Source organism: Antennarius striatus, chromosome 18, assembly GCF_040054535.1.
Source record: "Antennarius striatus isolate MH-2024 chromosome 18, ASM4005453v1, whole genome shotgun sequence".
NCBI classification, from domain to species: domain Eukaryota; kingdom Metazoa; phylum Chordata; class Actinopteri; order Lophiiformes; family Antennariidae; genus Antennarius; species Antennarius striatus.
In genome coordinates, this window is record NC_090793.1 from 2,044,596 (window position 1) to 2,068,664 (window position 24,069).

Here is a 24,069-nt window from a genome sequence, read left to right on the forward strand (position 1 = left end):
CATACATGTGATTTGTTCACATATATGTGTTATATAATTTATTCTTTATAGAATCTGATAAAAACGGCTGAATCATTTGTGTCGGCGACTGTTGCTCAGTCAGTGTGTGTTTGTGTTTGTGTGTCTTTAGTCGTCAGGATCGTTGGTCTCATTATGGTAAAAGTCACATGACTTCACATTTCAGCTGTCAGACTAAAATTAACCCTTCAGGTCATTGGTTGGCTGACGGGACACACACAGCCTTCTACGGCATTGTCAGTGTGTGTGTGTGTGTGTGTTCATTCAGAGCAGTGACCAGAGGAACAAACAGCTTAAGGACCAGCAGCAGGTAAAACAGACACACACTCCTACCTGAGGTAATGAACCAATCACAGACCAGTTTATACACGGACATGTCCTCAGGGTTCGTCATCTAAAGACGCTCGGAAGAAGACGCTGAAATCCATTCAGGATCTGGTTAGCTTACCTCAGCTTGTCTTAGCTTAGTTTATCTTATCTTATCTTATCATAGCTTAGCTTAGTTTAGTTTAGTGTGGCTTAGCTTAGTTTATCTTAGCTTAGCTTAGCACAAAGACAATGAAGCAATTTTCTGTATAATTAATCTTTAATTTAAAAAAAACCATACTTATTATTATTATGGGATGTATTCTTCTGCTGTGTGAAGCCATTACAGTGTTGCTGCATTGTGTCCAATCAGACGCTCGTATCTGCTACGAGGCTGCTGATTGGTCCAACATGTTTTTTCCCCATCAGACCCACATGATGGCGCTCTCTCAGATCACCCCCACCCTGTTCCTCGGTGGGGCCGACGCCCCCCACAATGCCTCGCTGGTGTCCCAGAAGGGCATCACCCTGATCGTCAACGCCACCATCAGCCACGCCAGCCCCACCTACCGGGGCGTGGAGTGCGTTCGCGTCGCCATTTCGGACATGCCCAGCGCTCGCCTCGGGGACCACTTCGACCGGGTCGCCGAGCGTATCCATAGCAACCGTGCAGGGGGCACCCTGGTGCACTGCGCCGCCGGGATGAGCCGCTCGCCGGCGCTGGTGATGGCGTACCTGATGCGTTACCGGGGCGTGACGCTGCGTCAGGCCCACCGGTGGGTCCAGGACAGTCGACCCGTCAGGCTCAACTCGGGATTCTGGGAGCAGCTGCTGCAGTACGAGAGGCGGCTGTACGGGAAAAACACCGTCAGGGTGGCGGCCGCCGAACCGCCGCCGCCGCCACCTCTGACCCCGAGGTCATCGAGACAGCAGCAGAGGAACTGGTTGACGCTGGTACCCAAGTCACCTTTAATGAGCCGGGCTTTGACGTCATCAACAAACCAACGAAGAAGAGGAACCAAATCCAGCAGCTGCTTCTCTTCATCATCTAGCTACATTACCCACAATGCAACCTGAGAAGTGATTGCACATCATGTCTCTTCTCGTAACCGAGGCGTCATCCTCTAACATGGACTCGTCTTCCCGGGTTGTGCTAGCATGTTAGCCACTAGCTAACTATCTAAATTTTTCCTGTTAATTTTGCACACAAGGGGGGAAAAAAAGACTTTAGGGGTAATTTTTGGTATTTTTATTTATTTATTTTTGTTTTTGTCTTGTTTTTTTTGGTCTGGTGTCTGTTTCCGCTTTGACGGAATGAGGCGAGTCGCGTCTCTTTGCTTATCGACCACAACAGAAACTTAAAACTTTATGTAGGAACTTGCTGAGCCAGCAAATTCAGTCTGAGAAGGAATTCAGCTGTAATGTCATTTTATGTCTCCATTTAAACGTGTTTACAGATCTAAATGTGGATTTTCTGTTTGTTGAGCTGATTTTTATTTGAGCTCTTTTTATTTTTTGACTCTTTAGTCTATTAAGAATATGTGGGGTGTCTAATTGAAATAAATATTTCAACTATAGGCTCATTTACACCACCTCCAGTGTTTCTCAGGTGTTTCTTGAATGAGGTGAGCGGAAAACAGTAAACTTGATACCTTCAAAATAAAAGCATACATAATTGAAAAGAAGATTTTTGGGAACTGGAAGTGTTGAGTAACCGAGACATATTTTGGAACCATAGGTTTCCGATACTAATTAAATTAAACTGACAAGTGTAAAAAAAAGAAATGGACAAAACATAAAATATTTATATTTCAGTGATGTTTAATACACTTTTTATCCTTTAATTTGATCTCATGCAATGTCAATAAAGGATAACCTATTGATCTAAACATGCCAATACGAATCAAATTCATTTAATTAATTATAGTTCTGAACACAAATAATTAATAGTAGATAAAATATGAAGTTAATTAATCAGGAGATTATTTCTGTTTGGAAAACCAGCTAGTCAAACCACTGAATCATTAAAATAGATTATTTGTGTTCATACGTCATAAATATTAAACATAAATCACTTATTTATGGTCGTTTTATTTTATCTTCTTCTTTTCCTTTCGGCTTTTCCCTTCAGGGGTCGCCACAGCGAATCAATTTCCTCCATCTAGCCCTGTCCTTTGAATCCTCTTCACTCACACCAACTATCTTCATGTCTTCCCTCATTACATCCATAAACCTCCTCTTTGGTCTTCCTCTAGGTCTCCTGCCTGGCGGTTCAAAACTCAGCATCCTTCTACCAATATATTCACTATCTCTCCTCTGGACATGTCCAAACCATCTCAGTCTGGCCTCTCTGACTTTATCTCCAAAACCTCTAACATGTGCTGTCCCTCTGATGTACTCATTCCTGATCCTATCCTTCCTGGTCACTCCCAGAGAGAACCTCAGCATCTTCATCTCTGCTACCTCCAGCTCTTTCTCCTGTCTTTTCTTCAGTGACACTGTCTCTAGACCAAACAACATCTCTGGTCTCACCACAGTTTTGTACACCTTTCCTTTCATTTTAGCTGAAACTCTTCTATCACACATCACACCTGACACTTTCCTCCACCCGTACCATCCTGCCTGTACACGCTTCTTCACCTCTTTTCCACACTCTCCATTGCTCTGGACTGTTGACCCTAAGTACTTAAAATCCTCCACCTTCTTGATCTCTTCTCCCTGTAGCCTCACTCTTCCACTTGGGTCCCTCTCATTCACACACATGTACTCTGTCTTACTGCGGCTAACCTTCATTCCTCTCCTTTCCAGGACAAACCTCCACCTCTCTAGCTTCTCCTCCACCTGTTCCCTGCTCTCACCGCAGATCACAATGTCATCTGCAAACATCATAGTCCATGGAGATTCCTGTCTAACCTCGTCTGTCAGCCTGTCCATCACCATAGCGAACAAGAAGGGGCTCAGAGCTGATCCCTGATGCAGTCCCACCTCCACCTTGAACTCCTCTGTCACACCTACAGCACACCTCACCACTGTCCTACAGTCCTCATACATGTCCTGCACTGCTCTAACATACTTCTCTGCCACTCCAGACTTCCTCATACAATACCACAGTTCCTCTCTGGGCACCCTGTCATCAGCTTTCTCTAGATCTACAAAAACACAATGCAGCTCCCTCTGGCCTTCTCTGTACTTCTCTATCAACATCCTCAGAGCAAATACTGCATCTGTGGTACTCTTTTTTGGCATGAAACCATACTGCTGCTCACAAATGCTCACTTCTGCCCTTAGTCTAGCTTCCACTACTCTCTCCCATAACTTCATTGTATGGCTCATCAGTTTTATTCCTCTGTAGTTGCCACAACTCTGCACATCTCCCTTGTTCTTAAAAATGGGCACCAGCACACTACTCCTCCATTCCTCAGGCATCTTCTCACTATCTAAGATCCTGTTGAACAACCCAGTCAGAAACTCTACTGCCACCTCTCCTAGACACTTCCATACCTCTACAGGTATATCATCAGGACCGACTGCCTTTCCACTCTTCATCCTCTTCAATGCCCTCCTCACTTCATCCTGACTAATCTTTGCTACATCCTGGTCCACAAAAGTCACCTCTTCTAGTCTTTGTTCTCTCTCATTTTCCACGTTCATCAACTCTTCAAAGTACTCTTTCCATCTTCCCATCACACTACTGGCACCTGTCAATAGACTTCCATCCCTATCCTTAATCACCCTAACCTGCTGCACGTCCTTCCCATCTCTGTCTCTCTGTCTTGCCAACCGGTATAGATCAGTCTCTCCCTCCTTACTGTCCAACCTAGCATACAAGTCATCATAAGCTTCTTGTTTGGCCTTTGCTACCTCTACCTTCACCTTACGCTGCATCTCCCTGTACTCCTGTCTACTCTCCTCGGTCCTCTCAGTGTCCCACTTCTTCTTAGCTAACCTCTTTCTCTGTATGCACTCCTGTACCTCCTCATTCCACCACCAAGTCTCTTTATCTACTTTCCTTCCAGATGACACACCAAGTACTCTCCTACCTGTCTCCCTGATCACATTAGCTGTAGTTGTCCAGTCATCTGGAAGCACCTCCTGACCACCCAGAGCCTGTCTTAACTCCCTCCTAAAAGTCATGCAACACTCTTCCTTTTTCAGCTTCCACCATTTCGTCTTCTGCTCTGCCTTTGCCCTCTTGATCTTCCTCACCACCAGAGTCATCCTACACACCACCATCCTATGCTGTTTGGCTACACTCTCACCTACCACTACTTTACAGTCACTGATCTCCTTCAGGTTACACCGTCTACACAAGATGTAGTCTACCTGTGTGCTCCTACCGCCACTCTTATAGGTCACTCTATGTTCCTGCCTCTTCTGGAAGAAAGTATTCACTACAGCCATTTCCATCCTTTTTGCAAAGTCAACTACCATCTGTCCTTCTGCGTTCCTCTCCTGGATACCAAACCTGCCCATCACATCCTCATCCCCTCTGTTTCCTGCACCAACATGTCCATTGAAGTCTGCTCCAATGACAACTCTCTCACTTCTAGGCAAGCTCTGCATCACTTCATCAAAGTCCGACCAGAATTTCTCCTTCTCCTCCAGCTCACATCCTACCTGTGGAGCATACCCGCTAACAACATTGAACATCACACCTTCTATTTCTAGCTTCAGACTCATCACTCTATCCGACACTCTTTTTACCTCCAGGACATTCCTAACAAACTCCTCCTTCAAGATAACTCCTACTCCATTTCTCTTCCCATCTATACCATGATAGAACAACTTGAACCCTGCTCCTAAACTTCTAGCCTTGCTACCTTTCCACCTGGTCTCCTGTACACACAGTATGTCTACCTTCCTCCTCTGCATCATGTCAACCAACTCTCTACCTTTTCCTGTCATAGTTCCAACATTCAACGTCCCTACTCTCAGTCCTATACTCTTGGTGTTCCTCTTCTCTTTCTTCGAGCGAACGCACTTTCCTCCTCTCCTTCTTCGACCAACAGTAATCCAATTTCCACCGGCGCCCTGTAGGTCAACAGCGCCGATGGCGGTCGTTGTTAACCCGGGCCTCGACCGATCCGGTATGGAAGTCATAGGTTTGATTCGCATCTTTGATTTGGCAAAAGTTTTACGCCGGATGCCCTTCCTGACGCAACCCTCTGTATTTATCCGGGCTTGGGACCGGCACAATAAGACACTGGCTTGTGTCCTCTTGCGGCTACATTGGTCGTTTTATTTTATAATTATCGTAAATATGTCGGGTTCTAAAATGTCTTTTATTATGAAATTCCCCTACCGGAAGTCGTCTTATTAGTTTTAGCCGGCTTGACTTCGGAGCAGCTCGGGTGAAGCTCGGCTCCGCTCGGTTTATTTACAGCCCGCCCCCCACCGGAGCGGGACGAGATGAGGTCCAGATCCCGCGGCGTTTTGCTGCTTTGGCGTCGGACGGGCAGGACGGAGCGGACCGAGAGACGGAGCGGACCGGGATCCGCGGAGTAGATCCGGGACGTCAGCGCCGTTTCGGAGCGGAGAGGCCGGAAGCGACACCGGACGGTTCGTTGCAGTGGAGCCGGGCTGCGGTGGACCGCGGGCGGATCCGAGGCGCAGAGCGGACCGGGACCCGGAGACATGTACCAGGTCCAGGTGAGCCTCACCTGTTTTTAAAGCAGATAACGGGACGAGATCATGTGCTGACTCAGGACGATTTTGCATCCCGAACAAGACGAGGACATGTTTTTAATGAATAATTAAAATGTATTTGAAACCAGAAAAGGAGAAAAGAAAGAAAGTAAAACTGAAATAAAAAAAAAATAAAAAAATTTTTGTTTAAATTGTTTAAAAAAAATAAATTCTGTTAGTGTTTTACTGCAATGACAATTATTCATCAATATGTCTTTTTTATTTTCTATTATTTCACTTTTTTACAATATAAATTGATTTCCACACATTCAACCAATAATAATATTTGTTTTGATCAAACTGAGTGGATTCACTCTTTAGTTTAGTTAAACATCAGTAAATATTATAAAATAATCCTTAATTCCAACAGGAAATGGACTAATATTTTACTCATAAACAGGAAAGATAAAGAAACTAATTTAGAGAATTCTGAAGGGAAAAATCTCATCAGTTGTTCATCCATCTTCTTCTTCTTTTTAAATTAAATGCGTTTAAACTTAAATAAAAACTCAAAATTGTTTTTTAATTATTAAACTAATAATAATATGGATGTGATTCAGATTCTAGGGGCAGGTTTTCCGATCTGGGGGTCACATTTAGATGAAATGAGGGGGAAATTGTTATTTTTTGGTTGTAGTTTGTGGTGGTAAAGTGAATTTATTGTTACACAGTTTGTGGAAGTTAAGCGTTATTTATTTCTTATTGGTTAAATCTGATTGGCTACTCCTTTATCCTAAAGTCTGATTGGTAATCCACCCTATGAGAGGCGGGTCTCCAGTGGAACCATCTTCTTTCTGGTGACTAGTGAATGTTTACCTGTTGTTTATTTGTTTTCCCTCTGCTCTGCTGTGATTGGTCAGAATGTTTTATTATCTGTTAGCTCGTTTATTCTTCACATAAGTCTTTTTGGATGAATTCTGAAGCTAATGAATGTCGTTTAAAACGAAGTAAACACCAGATTTGTCTCTGGTTTCTTGGGTTCTGCTGACTGGATCCAGTCAAAAGGGGTTCTGGTCCACTTTGGGTTCATATCCCAGCTTTATGTTGCCCCAGCGACCAAAAAAAATCCTAATCTGAAGTCAATGCAGAATTTTTCTGTGAAACAGCTTTTAGCTTTAGCCTCTCATGCAGGTAATAACAGAACGGCTGGACGCTCAGGTAACCAGGAAACGTCTCTCCAGCCTCACGTCGGCTGCAGGTTAAACATTTTAGCTGATGGAAGTTCACTCGAGCGCGACGGCCGCCCAATGAGAACCCAAGAGTTCTGATTCCTGCTTTTTGTGAGAAAGTTTCCCATAATCTCGTCTCTGTTTGCACCTCTTTGTTGGTGTTTCTCTGGAGATACAAAGTATTTTAAATCATTAACTCTTTTTATGCGTCTTATTTACGGACGTATATACGATATTAAAACCTCTCGCCCGTGCCGAACTGCCCAAACAAAAGAGCTGGTAGACGACAGCTCTTTTATTTCCACTCCGCTTTCCTTTAATATATCCAGGACGAGCGGCGAGCAGCTGCTCAGACGTTTGAAGACAAACAGCCGACGTTTGATCTGCAGCAACAAAAGAGGAGATAAAACAGAAAAAGTCAGACGGAACGCCGCTCCGGCGACGAGACGCAGAGGTTCAGTCATTGACTTTATGTTGATAGTGACACGAAAAGATTTGAAGACGTTTGAAAAAAACAACACAGAGGAGAAAAGTTTTCTGTTTTCACACCTTTTTTTTTTTGTTTGGAAAGCCAGTCGAGCGACGTGATGTGCTAATGCTAGCATGCTAACCCCATAAAAACGTGTTTTATCGCTAGCTAGCTGATGTTTCATCTCCCAGACCCAACTGAACAGCATTGGAATGATTCAGTCCCTCTAAATAGACTTTTATAGCACAATGCTAACCTGTTTTGTCCCATGCTAGCTCATAATAACACGTTTAGTCGCTAGCTAGCGGATATTTTATTTCGTCTCCAAGATCCGATTGAGGAATGTAGGAAGGATTCAGCCATATTAGTCCATTCCCATCAAACAAACTTTGCTAGCAGCATGCTAACTTGTTTGGTCTCATGCTAACCCCATAAAAACGCGTTTTGTCGCTAGCTAGTTGATGTTTCATTTAATCTCCGAGACTCAACTGAACAACGTTGGAATGATGCAGCCCTTTCTGCCCCTCCGCTCCAAACAAACTTTGCTAGCAGCATGCTAACCTGTTTGGTCTCATGCTAACACCCTACTAGCATTCCTTCAGGAAGTTTCACTTTCTCTTTGGTACCCAATCAGGACATCATCTAAATGTGGGCGGTCCTGGTCCTGAGGAGTCGCGGTAACGTTAGCTCGTCTTAGACGTGAACGCGTCCTCCCGTTAAGCGCCGTGAACGAGGCCGTGAACGAGGCCGTGAACGAGGCCGTGAACGAGGCCGTGAACGAGGCCGTGAACGAGGGCGCCATGAGTGCGCCGCTCATCAAGGACTGGTCTGACCTTGTTGAACACAAGGTCAGGAAAGACTCAGACGTCTTTTGTGGGGCGCCTGAAGGCGGCAGAGCGCGTCGGTAATTACAGAGTGAAGAGAGACGGAGGCGTGGATGGAGAGATCACCGACACACTCGTCTATCCGCCGTTAGGAACGGAGGACAGTGAACTCACCACGGAGTGTAAACTGTCCTACTGTCACCAGAGACAGTGAACTCACCACAGACTCTCACGAATGTCATTTCATTTTTTTTTTTTATTAGTTTCGATGAATCCCCGTCTTTCGCCGTTGGTCTCGTACCTGTCATGTGACTCATGTCCAACAGCGGCGTCCAATGGGAGGCGTGTTGACCTGTAGTGACCTCTGACAGCAGCTGGTTTGTCCACTTCCTGTTGCGTAGTTAACCCGATGAAGAGTGATGAAGACCACAAACATGTTCTGGAGGTTTTGGGGAAGTTTTTCCTTTTTTTTTTTTTTTAACAAATCACTTCCTGGTTCTAGACTGAGTCACCGAACCAGGAAGTGATGTCATCCTGTTATTCTGACGGTGGTTGCGGGGGTACTGGCGCCTCAATGCATTGTGGGCCAATGGTTTTTCCTGCGTATGTTAAAGGTTCCTCCTGATTCAGACTGTATTTACTGTTCTGGTGGCCCCTGGGGGGCCCCCCAGGCGAAACGCTCGCATACAAGATTAATTAGCTGCTGGATAGTCGGAGGGTATAAATATCACACCCTCTTGGGGCGATCGTTCCACCTTCAGCTGGACGTTTCACCTCCATGACATCACTTCCTGTCTCGTCTGGAGCGCCGTTTTTGTTGGACAAAAAGTTCTGCTGTCGCGGCTAAAATTTTAGCCTGCGACAGTGAACTCACCACAGTTAGTGTGACTAAAGTGCCCCGCCCCCCCGTAGGTTAGGTGGACTCAGCTGGGAATCGAACCGACAGCCTCCCGGCGCCGCCGTCCTGCAGCTGCCGCCGGCGCTCTGCGTCAGCGGCGTCCGGCTGTTTGTGGAGCTCAGCCCCACCGGGACGCCTGATGGAGGAGTGTTAGCTCAGCACAACACAGGCTATTTATAGTCACACACACACACACACACTCACACACACACACACACACACACACACACACACACACACACACACACTTTTCGCAGCTGGGCGACCGATACCGTACCAAACAGAGAGAGGTCCAGTACGATTTCCCATGTGACCGGCGAGGACCAGAACTGTAGGAAACAGATGTTTTGTCATCCGTCCGCCGTCGTTCACGTCGCCGTGGGCGACAGATTATCCATCCGACCTCGTCAGCGAATCAGATTCCACTCAGTCAGCTCGAGCCGACGCCCATCGACACTCGTGATTCTGCCGACTCACCTTGACGGGAGCGACCCGTCGACACTCGTGATTCTGACCCCTCACCTTGACGTTCGCCGCTGATGGGACTGGCGGCGGCGAGGGCGAACGGGTTCTGGTGTAGTAACAGGATTATGATGGATGAGAATGAGGTCGATGCTTTCAGCGGAAACGGATTAGAAGCGGCGTGTGGAAAAAATAAAGTCAGCAGGTCACATGACTTCTGGTCACTTAATGGATGTGATCCTCAAAAATAGCGTCAGGATGGAGATAAAGTAGAACCTCAGATGATAATACAGTAGAACCTCAAGATCAGATCTCACTGATGTATCCATCCGCCAACACGTAAAGAACCAGATCCGGTCTCACTGATGTTGTATCCATCCGCCAACCCATGGTAAAGAACGAGATCCGGTCTCAGCTGATGTCATATCCATCCGCCAACACGTAAAGAACGAGATGCGGTCTCAGCTGATGTTGTATCCATCCGCCAACATGTGGGAAAGAACGAGATCCGGTCTCACCGATGTTGTATCCATCCCGCAGCACGTAAAGAACGAGATGCGGTCTCATTGATGCTATATCCATCTGCCAACACGTGGTAAAGAATGAGATCCGCTCTCAGCTGATATTATATCCATCCGCCAACACGTGACAAAGAATGAGATGCGGTCTCAACTGATGTCGTATCCATCTGCCAACACGTAAAGAACGAGATGCGGTCTCACTGATGTCGTATCCATCTGCCAACACGTAAAGAACGAGATCTGCTCTCAGCTGATATTATATCCATCCGCCAACACGTGATAAAGAACGAGATGAGGTCTCAACTGATGTTGTATCCATCCGCCAACTCGTGGTAAAGAACGAGATGCGGTCTCAGCTGATGTAGTATCCATCCGCCAACATGTGGTAAAGAACGAGATTCGGTCTCAGCTGATGTTGTATCCATCCGCCAATTTAGTGGTAAAGAACGAGATCCGCTCTCAGCTGATATTATATCCATCCGCCAACACGTGATAAAGAATGAGATGCGGTCTCAACTGATGTTGTATCCATCCGCCAACTCGTGGTAAAGAATGAGATGCGGTCTCACTGATGTCGTATCCATCTGCCAACACGTAAAGAACGAGATGCGGTCTCACTGATGTCGTATCCATCTGCCAACACGTAAAGAACGAGATCTGCTCTCAGCTGATATTATATCCATCCGCCAACACGTGATAAAGAACGAGATGAGGTCTCAACTGATGTTGTATCCATCCGCCAACTCGTGGTAAAGAACGAGATGCGGTCTCAGCTGATGTAGTATCCATCCGCCAACATGTGGTAAAGAACGAGATTCGGTCTCACTGATGTTATATCCACCTGCCAACACGTGGTAAAGAACGAGATACAGTCTCACTGATGTTATATCCATCCGCCAACACGTGATAAAGAACGAGATGCGGTGTCAGCTGATGTTGTATCCATCCGCAAACATGTGGTAAAGAACGAGATCCGGTCTCACTGATGTCGTATCCATCTGCCAACACGTAAAGAACGAGATGCGGTCTCAGCTGATGTCGTATCCATCCCCCCTCTAGCGATGGCTCGTATCTCAAGTAACTCGTATGTGGAGGTGCTAGTTGTTACTCGTTGTTTGTAGCTTCATTCATCGTATTTTATTTTTATAAAACCTCTTCAACTATTTTTTAAAACTATTTTGACGTTTCTTTATGATTCATGAATGGTTTACGGTCGTCTCTTATTCTAACTTTGACGAAGGTTTCAACATCGTAGGGGATTCTGTGGACTTTATTCCACACTGTGAAGCAAAGCTCCGGGTTAGCGTAGCGCCGGCTAACAGTTTTCCAGTGTTTTCCATTAGCAGCTATGCTAACGACTCTGCGGCTGCTCACACATCTAGACTCACTGGGATCAATGTCGGACGGAAGAAGGGAGGGACAGGCTGCGTTTATCAGAAGTGATGGTGTGTGTGTGTGTGTGTGTGTGTGTGTGTGTGTGTGTGTGTGTGTGTGTGTGTGTGTGTGTGTGTGTGTGTGTGTGTGTGTGTGTGTGTGTGTGTGTGTGAGTGATGGAGCAGTGGACCCAGCATGCAGTGCGGCACCGGCGTCGTATTAATACTGCATGTTGAAGCATCATAGACACTAAATGACTCTCGGCTCCTCCTCCAGCTCTCTGTGGGCTTTACAGCTCCAGCTGCTAAGTGCTCCCTGCTGTCAGTGTGTGTGTGTGTGTGTGTGTGTGTGTGTGTGTGTGTGTGTGTGTGTGTGTGTGTGTGTGTGTGTGTGTGTGTGTGTGTGTGTGTGTGTGTGTGTGTGTGTGTGTGTCCCGGTGAGGCTATAATCCAGGGAGTCTGCTTTGAGTCACAGATGAATGGAATCAAACACCTTGAAGTTTTCGTCTCTGTCCAAAACCAAAACTGCACAAAATTCGACGAAATGGGGCGTCGCCCGACAAATGGGGCGGAGCCTACACCGTCGGTTTGGACGGATTACGCAAGATCCACCAATCGGACGTCCTTGGGATGCGATGGAGGGAGGGGTCGGGGGTGGGGGGGTCAGTGAAGATGAAAAAGCCCCATTAGGTTTTCATGCATATCCAAATCACTCGGGCGCAAATGGTTTCCATGACAAGAGGAGGGGGGGCGGGGCTTCAGGGGAGCGATGTGGGAGACGGATGATGATGAGGAGGGAGACGAGGAAGGCCAGAGGAGGAGGTTTATGGATGTGGTGATGGAGGACATCCGGTGGGGGGGTTGCGTCTCTAAATGTTCCCCATCGAGATCCTGGTTTTTCTAGAATAATTCAAACCAATAAAGATGCCAGACTTTAGGGGCGGGGCTTCATTATTTACATATAAATGTAGAAATTAAAACTGGATTCTCAACATTTAAGAATTTACGTTTATTTAATGAACTTTTATGCGTATACATTCATGCTACTTCCTGGAGATTGTTTCGTCAACAAGACTTTTATTTTGAAAGGATGTGACTGTATCCTGTCGATCTGCCTGTTGTAGGGGAAAAGGGAAAGGGTCGTTGCCATGGTGCTGAAGGAGCTTCCTGGTAAAAAGGCCTCCTCAGAAGGAAACCCCCTCCTCACCGTGACAACCAAGGTTGGCATGACGACCACTTTGTTTGTTTTTTGATTTTTTTGTATTTTTAGTTGTTTGCTTGTTGGCTGGCTTCGCCGGGTTGTTGCTAGCTCAGACGCTAAACACGACGCACGTGTTCGAAGCTACGCTACATGGTTAGCTTGTTCATGCTGCTTTTGAACGCACATGAAGTTATTTTGTAGGACGTTATCATTAAAATATACATGAAACAAGATGTAATTAGCATAATTTAAAAAATCATTTTAGCTTTAACATCCCATGCTAGCATGCTAACATGCTAGCGCGGGATGTGATGTTATGCGTTTTCTACATATACTGGTAGTCCATGTACATGCTGTGCTCTGCAAGTGCTAAATCAAGCGCTAGCTGTGATGCTAGGTTGTTGTTAGCATCTTTTAAATGAGGTACTAATTGAGGTGTTTGAAGGCATAAAATTAAAAATGCAATTTTTAAAAAAAATCTTTTAAAATCATATCTTTTTTTTTTTTTACACACTGAACAAATTGTCACATATTTTCTCTGTGAGTAGAATTTTATTTTATTGGAACGCTGTTCCTGCCTTCGGTGAAGGTTTGAGCTTCGCCTTCATTTGTGAAAGCTGTAATTATTCAAAGTAAACGAAGACGCGTTTGTTTGTGTGGCTTCATCCGCTAAAATGAGCTCTGTTAGACCGACCAATCAGACACGACCAGATGAGTCCCTGTCGTTTATTCTTTTAGCATCACTTTGCGCTATTCGTACTTTCTAAATGATCTCCTGCCGCTTCCTTCCTCTTTCTTGTTGCCACGGCGACCCGAGATGCTATCGGTGGTTCTGCCTCTTGTTTTGCTCTTTCACGGGATTAAATACTAGCATATTCAGATGACATGTGGGTACACACACGGCTGTGTGGATTAGGATTAGGAAAGTAGGCACACACACACACACACACACACGCACGCACGCACGCACACACACACACACACACACACAGATTTGACATCAGATTAAATCAGACCTCAGATTGAAGCAGTGAGTGAAATTGTGTTACGTGTCCTACATTTCCCAGGATGCCCATCTGAACGCCCACTAGGTATTGTTGGAAACGTCCCTATAGCTTTGAGGCGAGGCGTCATCCAGCTTCCTCGTCGCTCCACAGCCGACGTCGGTCGAGCTCACTGTCGGATGCACGCGACCAAAACCACAATTATTGGTTGAGACTTGAGATTTTATTTTTCAACGTGGCGACGCTTCACTGTGGAGACATCGTGCATTAGTTTAAAAAAAAAAAATTCTTAATGATACATTGAAATGAGACCCTCCTAAACAGAATGCACAACCGTAATTTCCTTTACCTCACTTTCAGTATTATTGGATACCGTTTTGTAATTAAATGTTTCTTAGAAATATTTTATGTCACATAAACCTCTTTCACCCACAAGTAAAATAAATAAATAAAATCCAATAAAATGGGTTGTTGGTCTGTCACTCTGGTGTTTTTGGTCTGTAGCTTTGGTGTTATATGCTGGTATTTTTGAACCAGCTTTGGTGTTTTTATTCTGTAGCTTTGGTGTTTTGGGTGTTTTACGCTGGTATTTTTGACCTAGCTTTGGTGTTTTTATTCTGTAACTTTGGTGTTTTGGGTATTTGACATTGGTATTTTTTGACCTGGCTTTGGTGTTTTACACTGCTATTTTTTGAATTAGCTTTGATGTTTTTAGTCTGTAGCTTTGGTGTTTTGGGTGTTTTACACTGCTATTTTTAACCTAGCTTTGATGTTTTTAGTCTGTAAAATCATAGTTTTTTTGTTTTTAGTGTTTTACGCTCTTATTTTTGACCTAGCTTTGGTGTTTTGGGTGTTTTACACTGGTATTTTTTACCCGGCTTTGATGTTTTTAGTCTGTAGCTTTGGTGTTTTGGGTCTTTTACGCTGCTACTTTTGACCTAGCTTTGGTGTTTTTGTTTGTAACTCTGTTGTTCTGTAGTTCCATTGGTTTGGTTTGGTCTGGTCTCTTCAGTCTCTGTGTTCTACTGGTTTTGCAGCTGGTCCGGGAGCAGCAGGAAAGTCGACCCCTGCTCAGCCCGTCCATCGATGACTTCCTGTCCGAGACCCGAAGCGAAGCCTCCGCTGCCCGTCCCCTCACCTCCAACCCAGCAGGTAACCTGCAGCTAATTATTACCTGTTGTCCGTCCATCCACCTCAGCAGGGATCCTCTTCTGCTGATCAGCGCCTCCTCTTCATCCCCTCAGCCCGCTCAGGTGGCCGCTTGATTCATCCCTTTCTTTCTGCTCCACCTTCTGTCCTCCCAGGTGGTGTAAAAATACTATCTCTGGAAAACATCCCTCCCTTCCATCCATTGTAATGTCAGAAACCACTTTGCGTTGCAGCTTTTAGTTCTGCCTCCTTTGCTCTCCTGAAGAAGGTGACACCTCCTCCTCCTCCTCCTCCTCTACCCTCTCCAACTTTGTGTCCTTGGTTCCCCCCACATTCTCCTCTGTGCCCATCTGCCACCTCCAACTCAGCAGGAACACCAGCCCTTAATGAGCACCCCTGACCTGCTTCCTCCTTCCTGTCTGCGCCCTTCTTTTCCTCACATTCATTAGGAGTCGCAAACCTTTGTCTTTTTTTGCTTGCTTCTGTAGAAAACAAACGAACACTGAAACTGAACATCTGAAATTTCATCCGTTTTCTCTTCTTTCAAACGATGGCGTCACGATTCCCAGTTTGATAAAGACTTTTAAAGGACGCTGAGTTTAGAATGGATATAATTCATTCACTTACATTCGAGTCGAGTGTTGCACATCGTCCAATCACAGGCTGCAGATTCATCGTGAAAACATGATTTTGATTAGCAGCTCATAGGAAATAATCCATCACTAATGAAGAACAATATTCATGACATCACCTGCAAACATGTAGAAATATTCACTCCTTTAAGGAAATTTGTTGCCGTCGTTGGGTCGGTGCAGATTTCAACCTTCTTGCCCGTCGTCTTTCAGTTCTGTCCACAGCTCTGGACCTGGTGGACCTCAGCGAGCCGGGTGAAGGCAGCGTTGGCAGTATTGGTGGCAGTGGCGGCGGCGGCGGCGGGAACAAGGAGCAGAAGAGGAGTCCTCTCCGGAGGAAGGGCAGCTCCAAGAGCCCCCGACATCGAACCAGACCCGACGAGACGGAGCTGATCCAAGTGGAGGTGGAGCGTCTGCCCGCGAGTCCCAGAACACCTGAGAGGATCTCGCTGGACTCGGGTACTACAGACGAAAGCGCTTGACGTTTATTAAAACTGATGACGTGTCGGATCGGAAACGCAACGGGGCCGATGACGGAGCCCTGAGGGACGCCACAAGTAGGCCAACGACGCACTGCAGCGGTGTAGCCGCGGCAGCGCTAACCGTTTTCAGCATTCATTCGGTTAAAAGCTCTGAGCTCAGTCAGTTGTGGGTAAAACCCATCGGATGCTGACTTTAATCTGAGCTTTTACGCTGACTTCCTGTTTAATAAACACAAAACAAAGATTTTGTCCACATTAACTTGAATTAAACTTCTAATGTTTTATTCAATTTTATACCAATAATTTTTTATAGTAATTATACCAATTTTATTATACCAACACAATATTATTAATATAATATTATTATATAATAACATAATTATACCAATAATACCAATTTTATATTCAATTTTATATTTTAATTTATATATATATAAATATATATATATATATGTATATATATATATAAATTTTATATATTAAAAAAAAGTTTTATTAAGTCCTCCGGTATCAGTGAAGTATCTATCTACTGTATATCCTCTTGGATTTGTCTGTACTACTGTTTTCTCGTCATGTGGTTGCCGTGCCAACAGTCAGTCTGTCGTCTCCTCTGGACAAATGGGACGAGGTGAACCTGGATGTGGAGGACAGAGGACGCAGGAGATATGAGAAGAGATGCACCTCCCATCACTCCTCCAGCGAGCTTCTGTGGTAAGTCACCATGGAAACCACAGCATTGCATGTCAGGCTGCTGTCGTCCGATGCTAAGCTAACGTAGCATGGGATCAGCTCTAACCGGGTTTCCTTTTTCAGGTCAGCAGAGTTCAAAACGGATCCTCTGATGAAGAACTCCTTCGACGTCCACAGCTTCGACGACCTGGACTTCATCTCGTCCACACAGGTCAGGCGCCGCCAGCGAGAAGTTCAAGGAACCTGGGATAACGGAGCGTCCTGGAGCTGACGTTGGTGTTTTTCGTGTGTTCAGGACAGCGGGGCGTCCAGACAGCGCCGGCGGACCCGGTCCCTGTTGGCCAGGAAGGAGTCTCTGGAGGACGAGTTCGTCCGCGCGAAGGCCGCCGTCGAGGTCACTCACGCACAACGCTGACGCGGCGCCCTCATTAACGCCGGACCTTAGAAAGTTCTCACTTTCCAATAAGTTCTGCATTTCCAAAGAACGCTTCAGATGACAGGAAGAAAACCGGATCGCCGTCCAGAATATCAGATTTTAGCTGATGTCATTGGATTGATCAGAGATCAGAGCAGAGTTCTGTTAGAATGAAACGTCAGACTCAGGATCAGTTTTCAGGATCAAAATAAAAGCGTCCTCAGGTAACCTGTGAGGTCTGTGATTCAGGAAGTCCTCAGTTGGTTCAGAGCGGTTGTTTGTATTTCGTTTTTTATTAAATTTCAATCTCTAATCTCCATTTGAGGTCATTTAAATGTCATTACTACTCTGAATCCTAGAGTTCTATTCCCTCAGACTGACCAGAAACAATTACAGGACATTAGAACAACACAGAAACTAAATAAAACATGATGATGTCACTTCCTGGTCATCAAAAGTCAGACACGCCCCTTTATGTTTGATGACTGTTTGATTTCTCAGTTAATCCACCAATAGTTAATATTGGTGGAGGAACAACCCTCTTTCTGCCACAACCCCCGCCAAGCGGTTGTTCGTATATACCAATGTTTGTAAGTCAGATGTTTGTATCTTGAGGACTTCCTATATATAATGAGAGTGGGATGATTTTGCTTTGCTTTGGGAGCTCGGTGATTGAAGTGCAGATTTCCCCCCGTCAGCTCTTTAAATCCAGACTCTCCTGCTGATGAATTTTGCGTCGTTCTGCTCTTCAATCAATCCCGTCATCGCGCCTCAGCGATCCAGTCACGGCGTCGCCTCTGATTAAAAAGCTCTTCTTCATCACCGCTGACAGCGTCCCAATTCAACTGCAGGTGTTTTGATCCGTCGGTCAGCCGTGTCTGAACGAAACCAACGAACGCAGCGTCGCAGAAAGTCGTCTTTTTATCCAGAAACGTCCGTAGATCCGTGGCTGATCGACCGCTAGTTAGCATGATGCTAACAGACAAAGCAGGCGAGCGATCAATAAAATGGAACGTATCGCTAATACGACCCCGTTGACCTCGCAGTAACACTATAAGATTATAACAGCAAGAGCAAGAAGCGTTTGGAGTAAAAACTACAACTCCCAGCATGCACCACACCCCATAAACAATCAGCTTCACGCTGTGCAGCCGTTTACATCGGTTCACTCTCGTTCATGTGCGTTCCAGACAAACTGGCTGGTAACCTTGTCCCCCAGTTGCATCATGGGAAACGTAGGAGCATTCATTCACGAGGTTGTCGCTGTGTTTCAGTCGGACACGGAATTCTGGGATAAGATGCAGGCCGAGTGGGAGGAGCTTGCCAGGAGGAACTGGCTGGAGGAGTCTGAGGATCAGGGTCCGATCCCGCCCACCGTCTCACCTGCTGAGAAAGTGAGTTCAAAACCCGGTTGCCCTGGCGACCCCTGACCGATAAGCGCCCTCCCAGCATGCATTTCTTCTGCGCGGTACAGTTTTTTTCTCGTTGACCCAGAGGAAATAAAGTTCCGCGTACGACGGATTATAACTGAGATGAATGTTGGCCAGCGTTAATCTTCACTTTGAATTCTCTGTAATCCCGCGGTAATCCCTCCTCCGCTCAGGTGTCGCGTCAACATGTCGACTCCAGAACATCTGTCCACGTCGCTCAGACGCGTCCCGCCTTTTTTCTTCCTCGTCCTCATTTCCTGTTTTGTTTTCTAGATCAGAAAGATGGAATCTGTGCCTCTGGTCATGTGACCAAAACGCTTCAGTTTCTCAGTTGTGTTTGATTCGTTTTAGAGAATGAGATGCTAGTAGCGGTTAGCAGCTAGTAGCTATTAGCAAACTGTCGTCATGTATTGTTTTCTTTTAAAAGGTCCTTTAAATGCGTAGATGTTGTCCAGCTGATGTAGTTCCACCTGATCTGGTCGTTGTTTGGCTCTCCGGTCGTATTTCACAGGTCACGTGACCTCGGCTTGTGTTCGGCACGACAGCATCGCGACGGTTTTGTCCTTGAGTTGTCGACAGACCAGATGGGTTCTGTCAGAGCGGAGCGTTCGTCTTCTGGTGTTCGGTGAAATACCGACTCATTAATGTGAAACACGACCGACAGGAGCCGCCGGTTTAAATGTGACCCCGAGGGAGCGGGACGAGGAGGTCACTTCCTGCGTTCAGTCATGAGGCTCCGATCGCCTTTGTTGTTCATTAAAGTGTGTTCATGTTGGTTCAGAACACCTCCGCGTGTTGGCGGATGGATACAACAGCACTGATGTCGTATCTCGTTCTTTACCACATGCTGGCGGATGGATACAATATCGGCAGACACTGTATCTCGTTCTGTCCCACATGCTGGAGGATTGATACAACATCAGTGAGACCGCATCTCGTTCTTTTCCGCGTGTTGGCGGATAGATACAACATCAGTGAGACCGGATCTCGTTCTTTCCCACATGCTGGAGGATTGATACAACATCAGTGAGATCGCATCTCGTTCTTTTCCGCGTGTTGGCGGATGGATACAACATCAGTGAGACCGGATCTCGTTCTTTCCCACGTGTTAGCGGATGGATACAACATCAGTGAGACCGGATCTCGTTCTGTCCCACATGCTGGAGGATTGATACAACATCAGTGAGACCGCATCTCGTTCTTTTCCGCGTGTTGGCGGATAGATACAACATCAGTGAGACCGGATCTCGTTCTTTCCCACATGCTGGAGGATTGATACAACATCAGTGAGATCGCATCTCGTTCTTTTCCGCGTGTTGGCGGATGGATACAACATCAGTGAGACCGGATCTCGTTCTTTCCCACGTGTTAGCGGATGGATACAACATCAGTGAGACCGGATCTCGTTCTTTCCCACGTGTTAGCGGATGGATACAACATCAGTGAGACCGGATCTCGTTCTTTCCCACATGCTGGAGGATTGATACAACATCAGTGAGACCGCATCTCGTTCTTTTCCGCGTGTTGGCGGATGGATACAACATCAGTGAGACCGGATCTCGTTCTTTACCACATGCTGGCGGGTGGATACAATATCAGGAGAGGCCGCATCTCGTTCTTTCCCACATGCTGGCGGATTGGTACGACATCAGTGAGACCGCATTTCATTCTTTTCCGCGTGTTGGCAGGTGGATACAACATCAGCAGAGACCGCATCTTGTTCTTTACCACATGTTGGCGTATGGATACAACATCAGCTGAAGCCGGATCTTGTTTTTCTGTGCAGGGGTACTACTTTAACACCAACAACCCCTACAGGGATTGGCCCAACGCCTTCGCCGAGGGTCAGGAGAAAGCTCGGGAAGGAGACCTGAACGCCGCCGTCCTCCTGCTGGAGTCCGCCATCCTGCAAGACCCTCAGGACTCCGAGGTGAAGCTGGTCTTCTTCTGATTGGACCAAACAGTCTGTCTGGACGGGGCTTGTACATTGAGAACTCTTCTTCGTGGGTTTTTCAGGCCTGGCAGCTTTTAGGAATGGCCCAAGCCGAGAACGAGAACGAACAGGCCGCCATCGTGTCGCTCCAGAGGTAAGACTGTCCGGATTCTTCCGACGCCCGAAAACGACAGAAGACTGACGCCTCACCCACTTCCTGTAGGTGTCTGGAGCTCCGCCCCAACAACCTGCCGGCCCTCATGGCGCTGGCTGTGGGGTTCACCAACAGCGGCATGCAGTGGGAAGCCTGCGACGCGCTGCGCCGCTGGATCCGCCACAACCCGCGGTACAAACACCTGGTCCTGAACGGCAGGGGACCGCCGAGGGGGTCTCCGGCGACGCCGCGCAAAGGCCCCCGAACACCCGTGAGGTAGGACTTCATATTGTTATTGGTTGGACTACAGTACCCATGAGTCTCAGAGGCGGATGTGTTTATGTGTAGCTGTGAGGTGCAGGAGGTGCTGCTGCTCTTCCAGGACGCCGCCCTGCTGAACGTGGACCGCGTGGATCCGGATCTGCAGACCGGACTGGGGGTCCTCTTCAACCTGAGCGCCGACTTCAACAAGGCCGTGGAGGCGTTCACCGCCGCGCTGTCCGTCAGGCCGCAGGTAACGTTCGGCTCGTCTCCCCCGTACGATCGTACGGCGGTGCCGGAGTCTGATGATGACGTCACGCGTCTGTTCAGGACTACCTGCTGTGGAACCGGCTCGGCGCCACGCTGGCCAACGGCGACCGCAGCGAGGAGGCGGTGGAGGCGTACACCCGAGCGCTGGAGCTGCAGCCCGGGTTCATCCGGTCCAGATACAACCTGGGGATCAGCTGCATCAACCTGGGGGCTCACAGGTGAGTCCGCTGACTCAACACAACGTGAACGGTTAGCTAACGGTTACAGGAAGTACAGGGAGTCCTCGACTTATGAACAAAGTTGATTTGTATTTTTTAAACTGACGTTTAATCAGAACGACTGAACTCTGAACGACCTGAACCTGGATTTGCGAACAATTCAACTTGCAAACAATTCAACTTATGAACAACCTCTCAGAACCGGTTGTGTTTGTATGTTGAGGACTTTGGACAATCTTTGAACTGACAGGTTGATCAACACGCTCTCATTGGTTCTTGACTCGGTCCCGGTCTACCCCCCCTGCAGGGAGGCGGTCAGTAACTTCCTGACGGCGCTCAACCAGCAGAGGCGGAGTCAGCGCTGCAGCCACCAGCAGATGTCGGCCAACATCTGGGCCGCCCTGAGGATCGCCATCTCCATGATGGACCGGCCGGAGTTGTTCCAGGCTGCCAACATGGGGGACCTGGACCTGCTGATGAGGGCGTTCGATGTGGGCGATGTGTGATGATGGGCGGGGCCACCCCCACCCCCCACCCCCCGCCCAGCCGCCTGCAGGTGGTTTGAAACCAAAGACACGACGATGGGAAGTCCATAAGAGCACAACCCTTTAGAATCCGATCCAATCGGATCGCAGGAGCCTCGTTTTCCCGCCCCGTCGATCAACGTTTTACATCCAGACTTCTAAAAGCCATTCGCAGTTCCAGTTTGAGCCGTGATGTCACACACATCACCATGGAAACCAGCGTCAGAGTTCAACCACCACAGGCCAGCGCTGCGTTTGAGGACTGCAAGATTCTTTAACGCTTTTTTCCTGTCCCTTTAAACTATAAAGCCATGACCCGACTGGTGATCAGAGGATTGTAGTACTCTCTAGTACTCCCTAGTACTCTCTAGTACTCCCTAGTACTCTGTGCTGCTGCCTGTTCTCAGGAGTCCGATGAATTCAAATGTCTGACTGTTCTGTCTCCTCTCTGTTGTCCTGTCCTGTGGCGTGGTTTTATTCTGACGGTGCGTTTTCTCACTTCCTTCCTGTTCCTGGCTCTCAGGTGAATCTTCTGGCGACGACTCAAAGCCGCAGTAGTTTCTCCGCTCCAAGCACAAAGTAGTTAACGGCTTCAGCATCCGCTATGGAAATCACATCTTAACCCGAGCATCCAAACTTTTAAACACCTGTATATAAAGTATATATATATATATATAGTAGGAAAATGTACTTCTTAGTCTAATTTATTAGTTTAACAAGTACACAAGTACCTCGAGATACAGTTTAATACGTTCCAGTCTTGTAAAAAAGCCTCAAACCCCTAAATTATGAAAAAGAACAAGATCCGGTCTCAGCTGATGTTGTATGCATCCGCCAACACGTGGGAAAGAACGAGATACGGTCTCAGCTGATGTTGTATCCATCCACCAACTCGTGGTGGTGTCCTTAAGCACGTCTCTCAAATAACACGTATCTCGAGGTACTACTTTATTGAAATTTAAGGGACGCTTGATTTTTGGGGTTCACGCCAGAGGTTCGTTTAAACGTCAGAACGACTCGACGCGCTGCAGCTGAAGACGAAGCCTTCTGCACTGCAAAAAGTGTCGCTGAAATTAACAAACATTACGCCGCGGACGTCAATGCAAACGGAATTGTATGTAATAACTTTACCTGTCAAGAACTTAGAAATAAGTAATACTGAGATAAATTTTAGATAACTTTTTAATGACCTGATTTTTCTTGTGTTTTAAATTGAGTACAGAAGGATTTCCAGCGTGAGCTAACGTAGCATTGGTCTACTGAATAATGAGACGTGAGCAGCTGGTTTACGGCGGAGAGCGATGAGTCTGAAGCTGCAGTGTGTGGAGTTTGACTCTTCATCCTGATGAAGAAGATTCGTGAAACCGAGCCTGAACAAAGAAAAACCACGCATGTCGTATGTGTTCATACATGTGACGGTACCGTCAGGTTTTCCTTCCTGTGACGGGATTGGTCGATCTGTAAGATGCTCTCTGTTTCTGTGTACAGACAATAATCACATGTAAACGAATATTTTAGAAAATAAACAGCAGATGCAGAACCTGAACATGTTCTTTTTGTATCATCCGTAGCATCAGATGTTTTTTTGAGGAGGATATCTGAAGTCAAATCTGAGCATTCATTCATCTCCTACTGGCAGTGATGGGTTTGGCCTCCAGGGGGCGCTGCTGTTCTGTTTGTTCTTCTGATTCAAGACCAGATCAACTTACGTAACTTATGAATGTAACTAAATGTAACTCAATTTAGGTAAACTAAAATAAATGTAACTCATCAATGTTAAATAACTGAATTTATTACTTATTCAAATTACAAACATTAGAGCTGTAGTTTTTGATCAAAGCACACTTTTGACCTATTTATTTTTAGACGCTGACTTTTTATACTCGAGGGCCACAGAAAATGATGTGGCGGGCCACATTTGGCCCCCGGGCCTTGAGTTTGACACATGTGATCTAGATAGAAGATCTGTCCCTGCAGAGGA

General features: G+C 46.6%; 2 protein-coding genes across 2 annotated transcripts; both read left to right on the top strand.

Annotated features, from left to right (window-relative positions):
• Positions 1–639: 639 nt before the first annotated feature.
• Positions 640–1,531, top strand: si:ch1073-184j22.2 (dual specificity protein phosphatase 18). The gene has a single exon (XM_068341395.1). It carries the CDS (start codon positions 736–738, stop codon positions 1,399–1,401), a length of 666 nt encoding a protein of 221 aa, XP_068197496.1. The 5' UTR covers positions 640–735; the 3' UTR covers positions 1,402–1,531.
• Positions 1,532–5,712: 4,181 nt separating this feature from the next.
• On the top strand, positions 5,713–23,649 carry pex5lb (peroxisomal biogenesis factor 5-like b). The gene is made up of 14 exons (XM_068341382.1): positions 5,713–5,973; positions 12,850–12,945; positions 14,968–15,082; positions 15,925–16,170; positions 16,787–16,904; positions 17,007–17,094; positions 17,179–17,277; positions 18,573–18,692; positions 20,515–20,658; positions 20,745–20,815; positions 20,885–21,091; positions 21,164–21,329; positions 21,407–21,564; positions 21,872–23,649. The coding sequence occupies exons 1-14, from the start codon at positions 5,959–5,961 to the stop codon at positions 22,068–22,070; spliced, it is 1,842 nt and encodes a 613-aa protein (XP_068197483.1). The 5' UTR covers positions 5,713–5,958; the 3' UTR covers positions 22,071–23,649.
• Positions 23,650–24,069: the final 420 nt, after the last annotated feature.

Excerpts from the sequence above, each read along its gene's own strand:
- si:ch1073-184j22.2 (XM_068341395.1), top strand. The coding sequence starts at position 736 with ATGTTTTTTCCCCATCAGACCCACATGATGGCGCTCTCTCAGATCACC.
- pex5lb (XM_068341382.1), top strand. Across the intron at positions 16,905-17,006 it reads TCCTCCAGCGAGCTTCTGTG|GTCAGCAGAGTTCAAAACGG; the intron begins GTAAGTCACCAT and ends TTCCTTTTTCAG. Across the intron at positions 17,278-18,572 it reads GCGCGAAGGCCGCCGTCGAG|TCGGACACGGAATTCTGGGA; the intron begins GTCACTCACGCA and ends GCTGTGTTTCAG.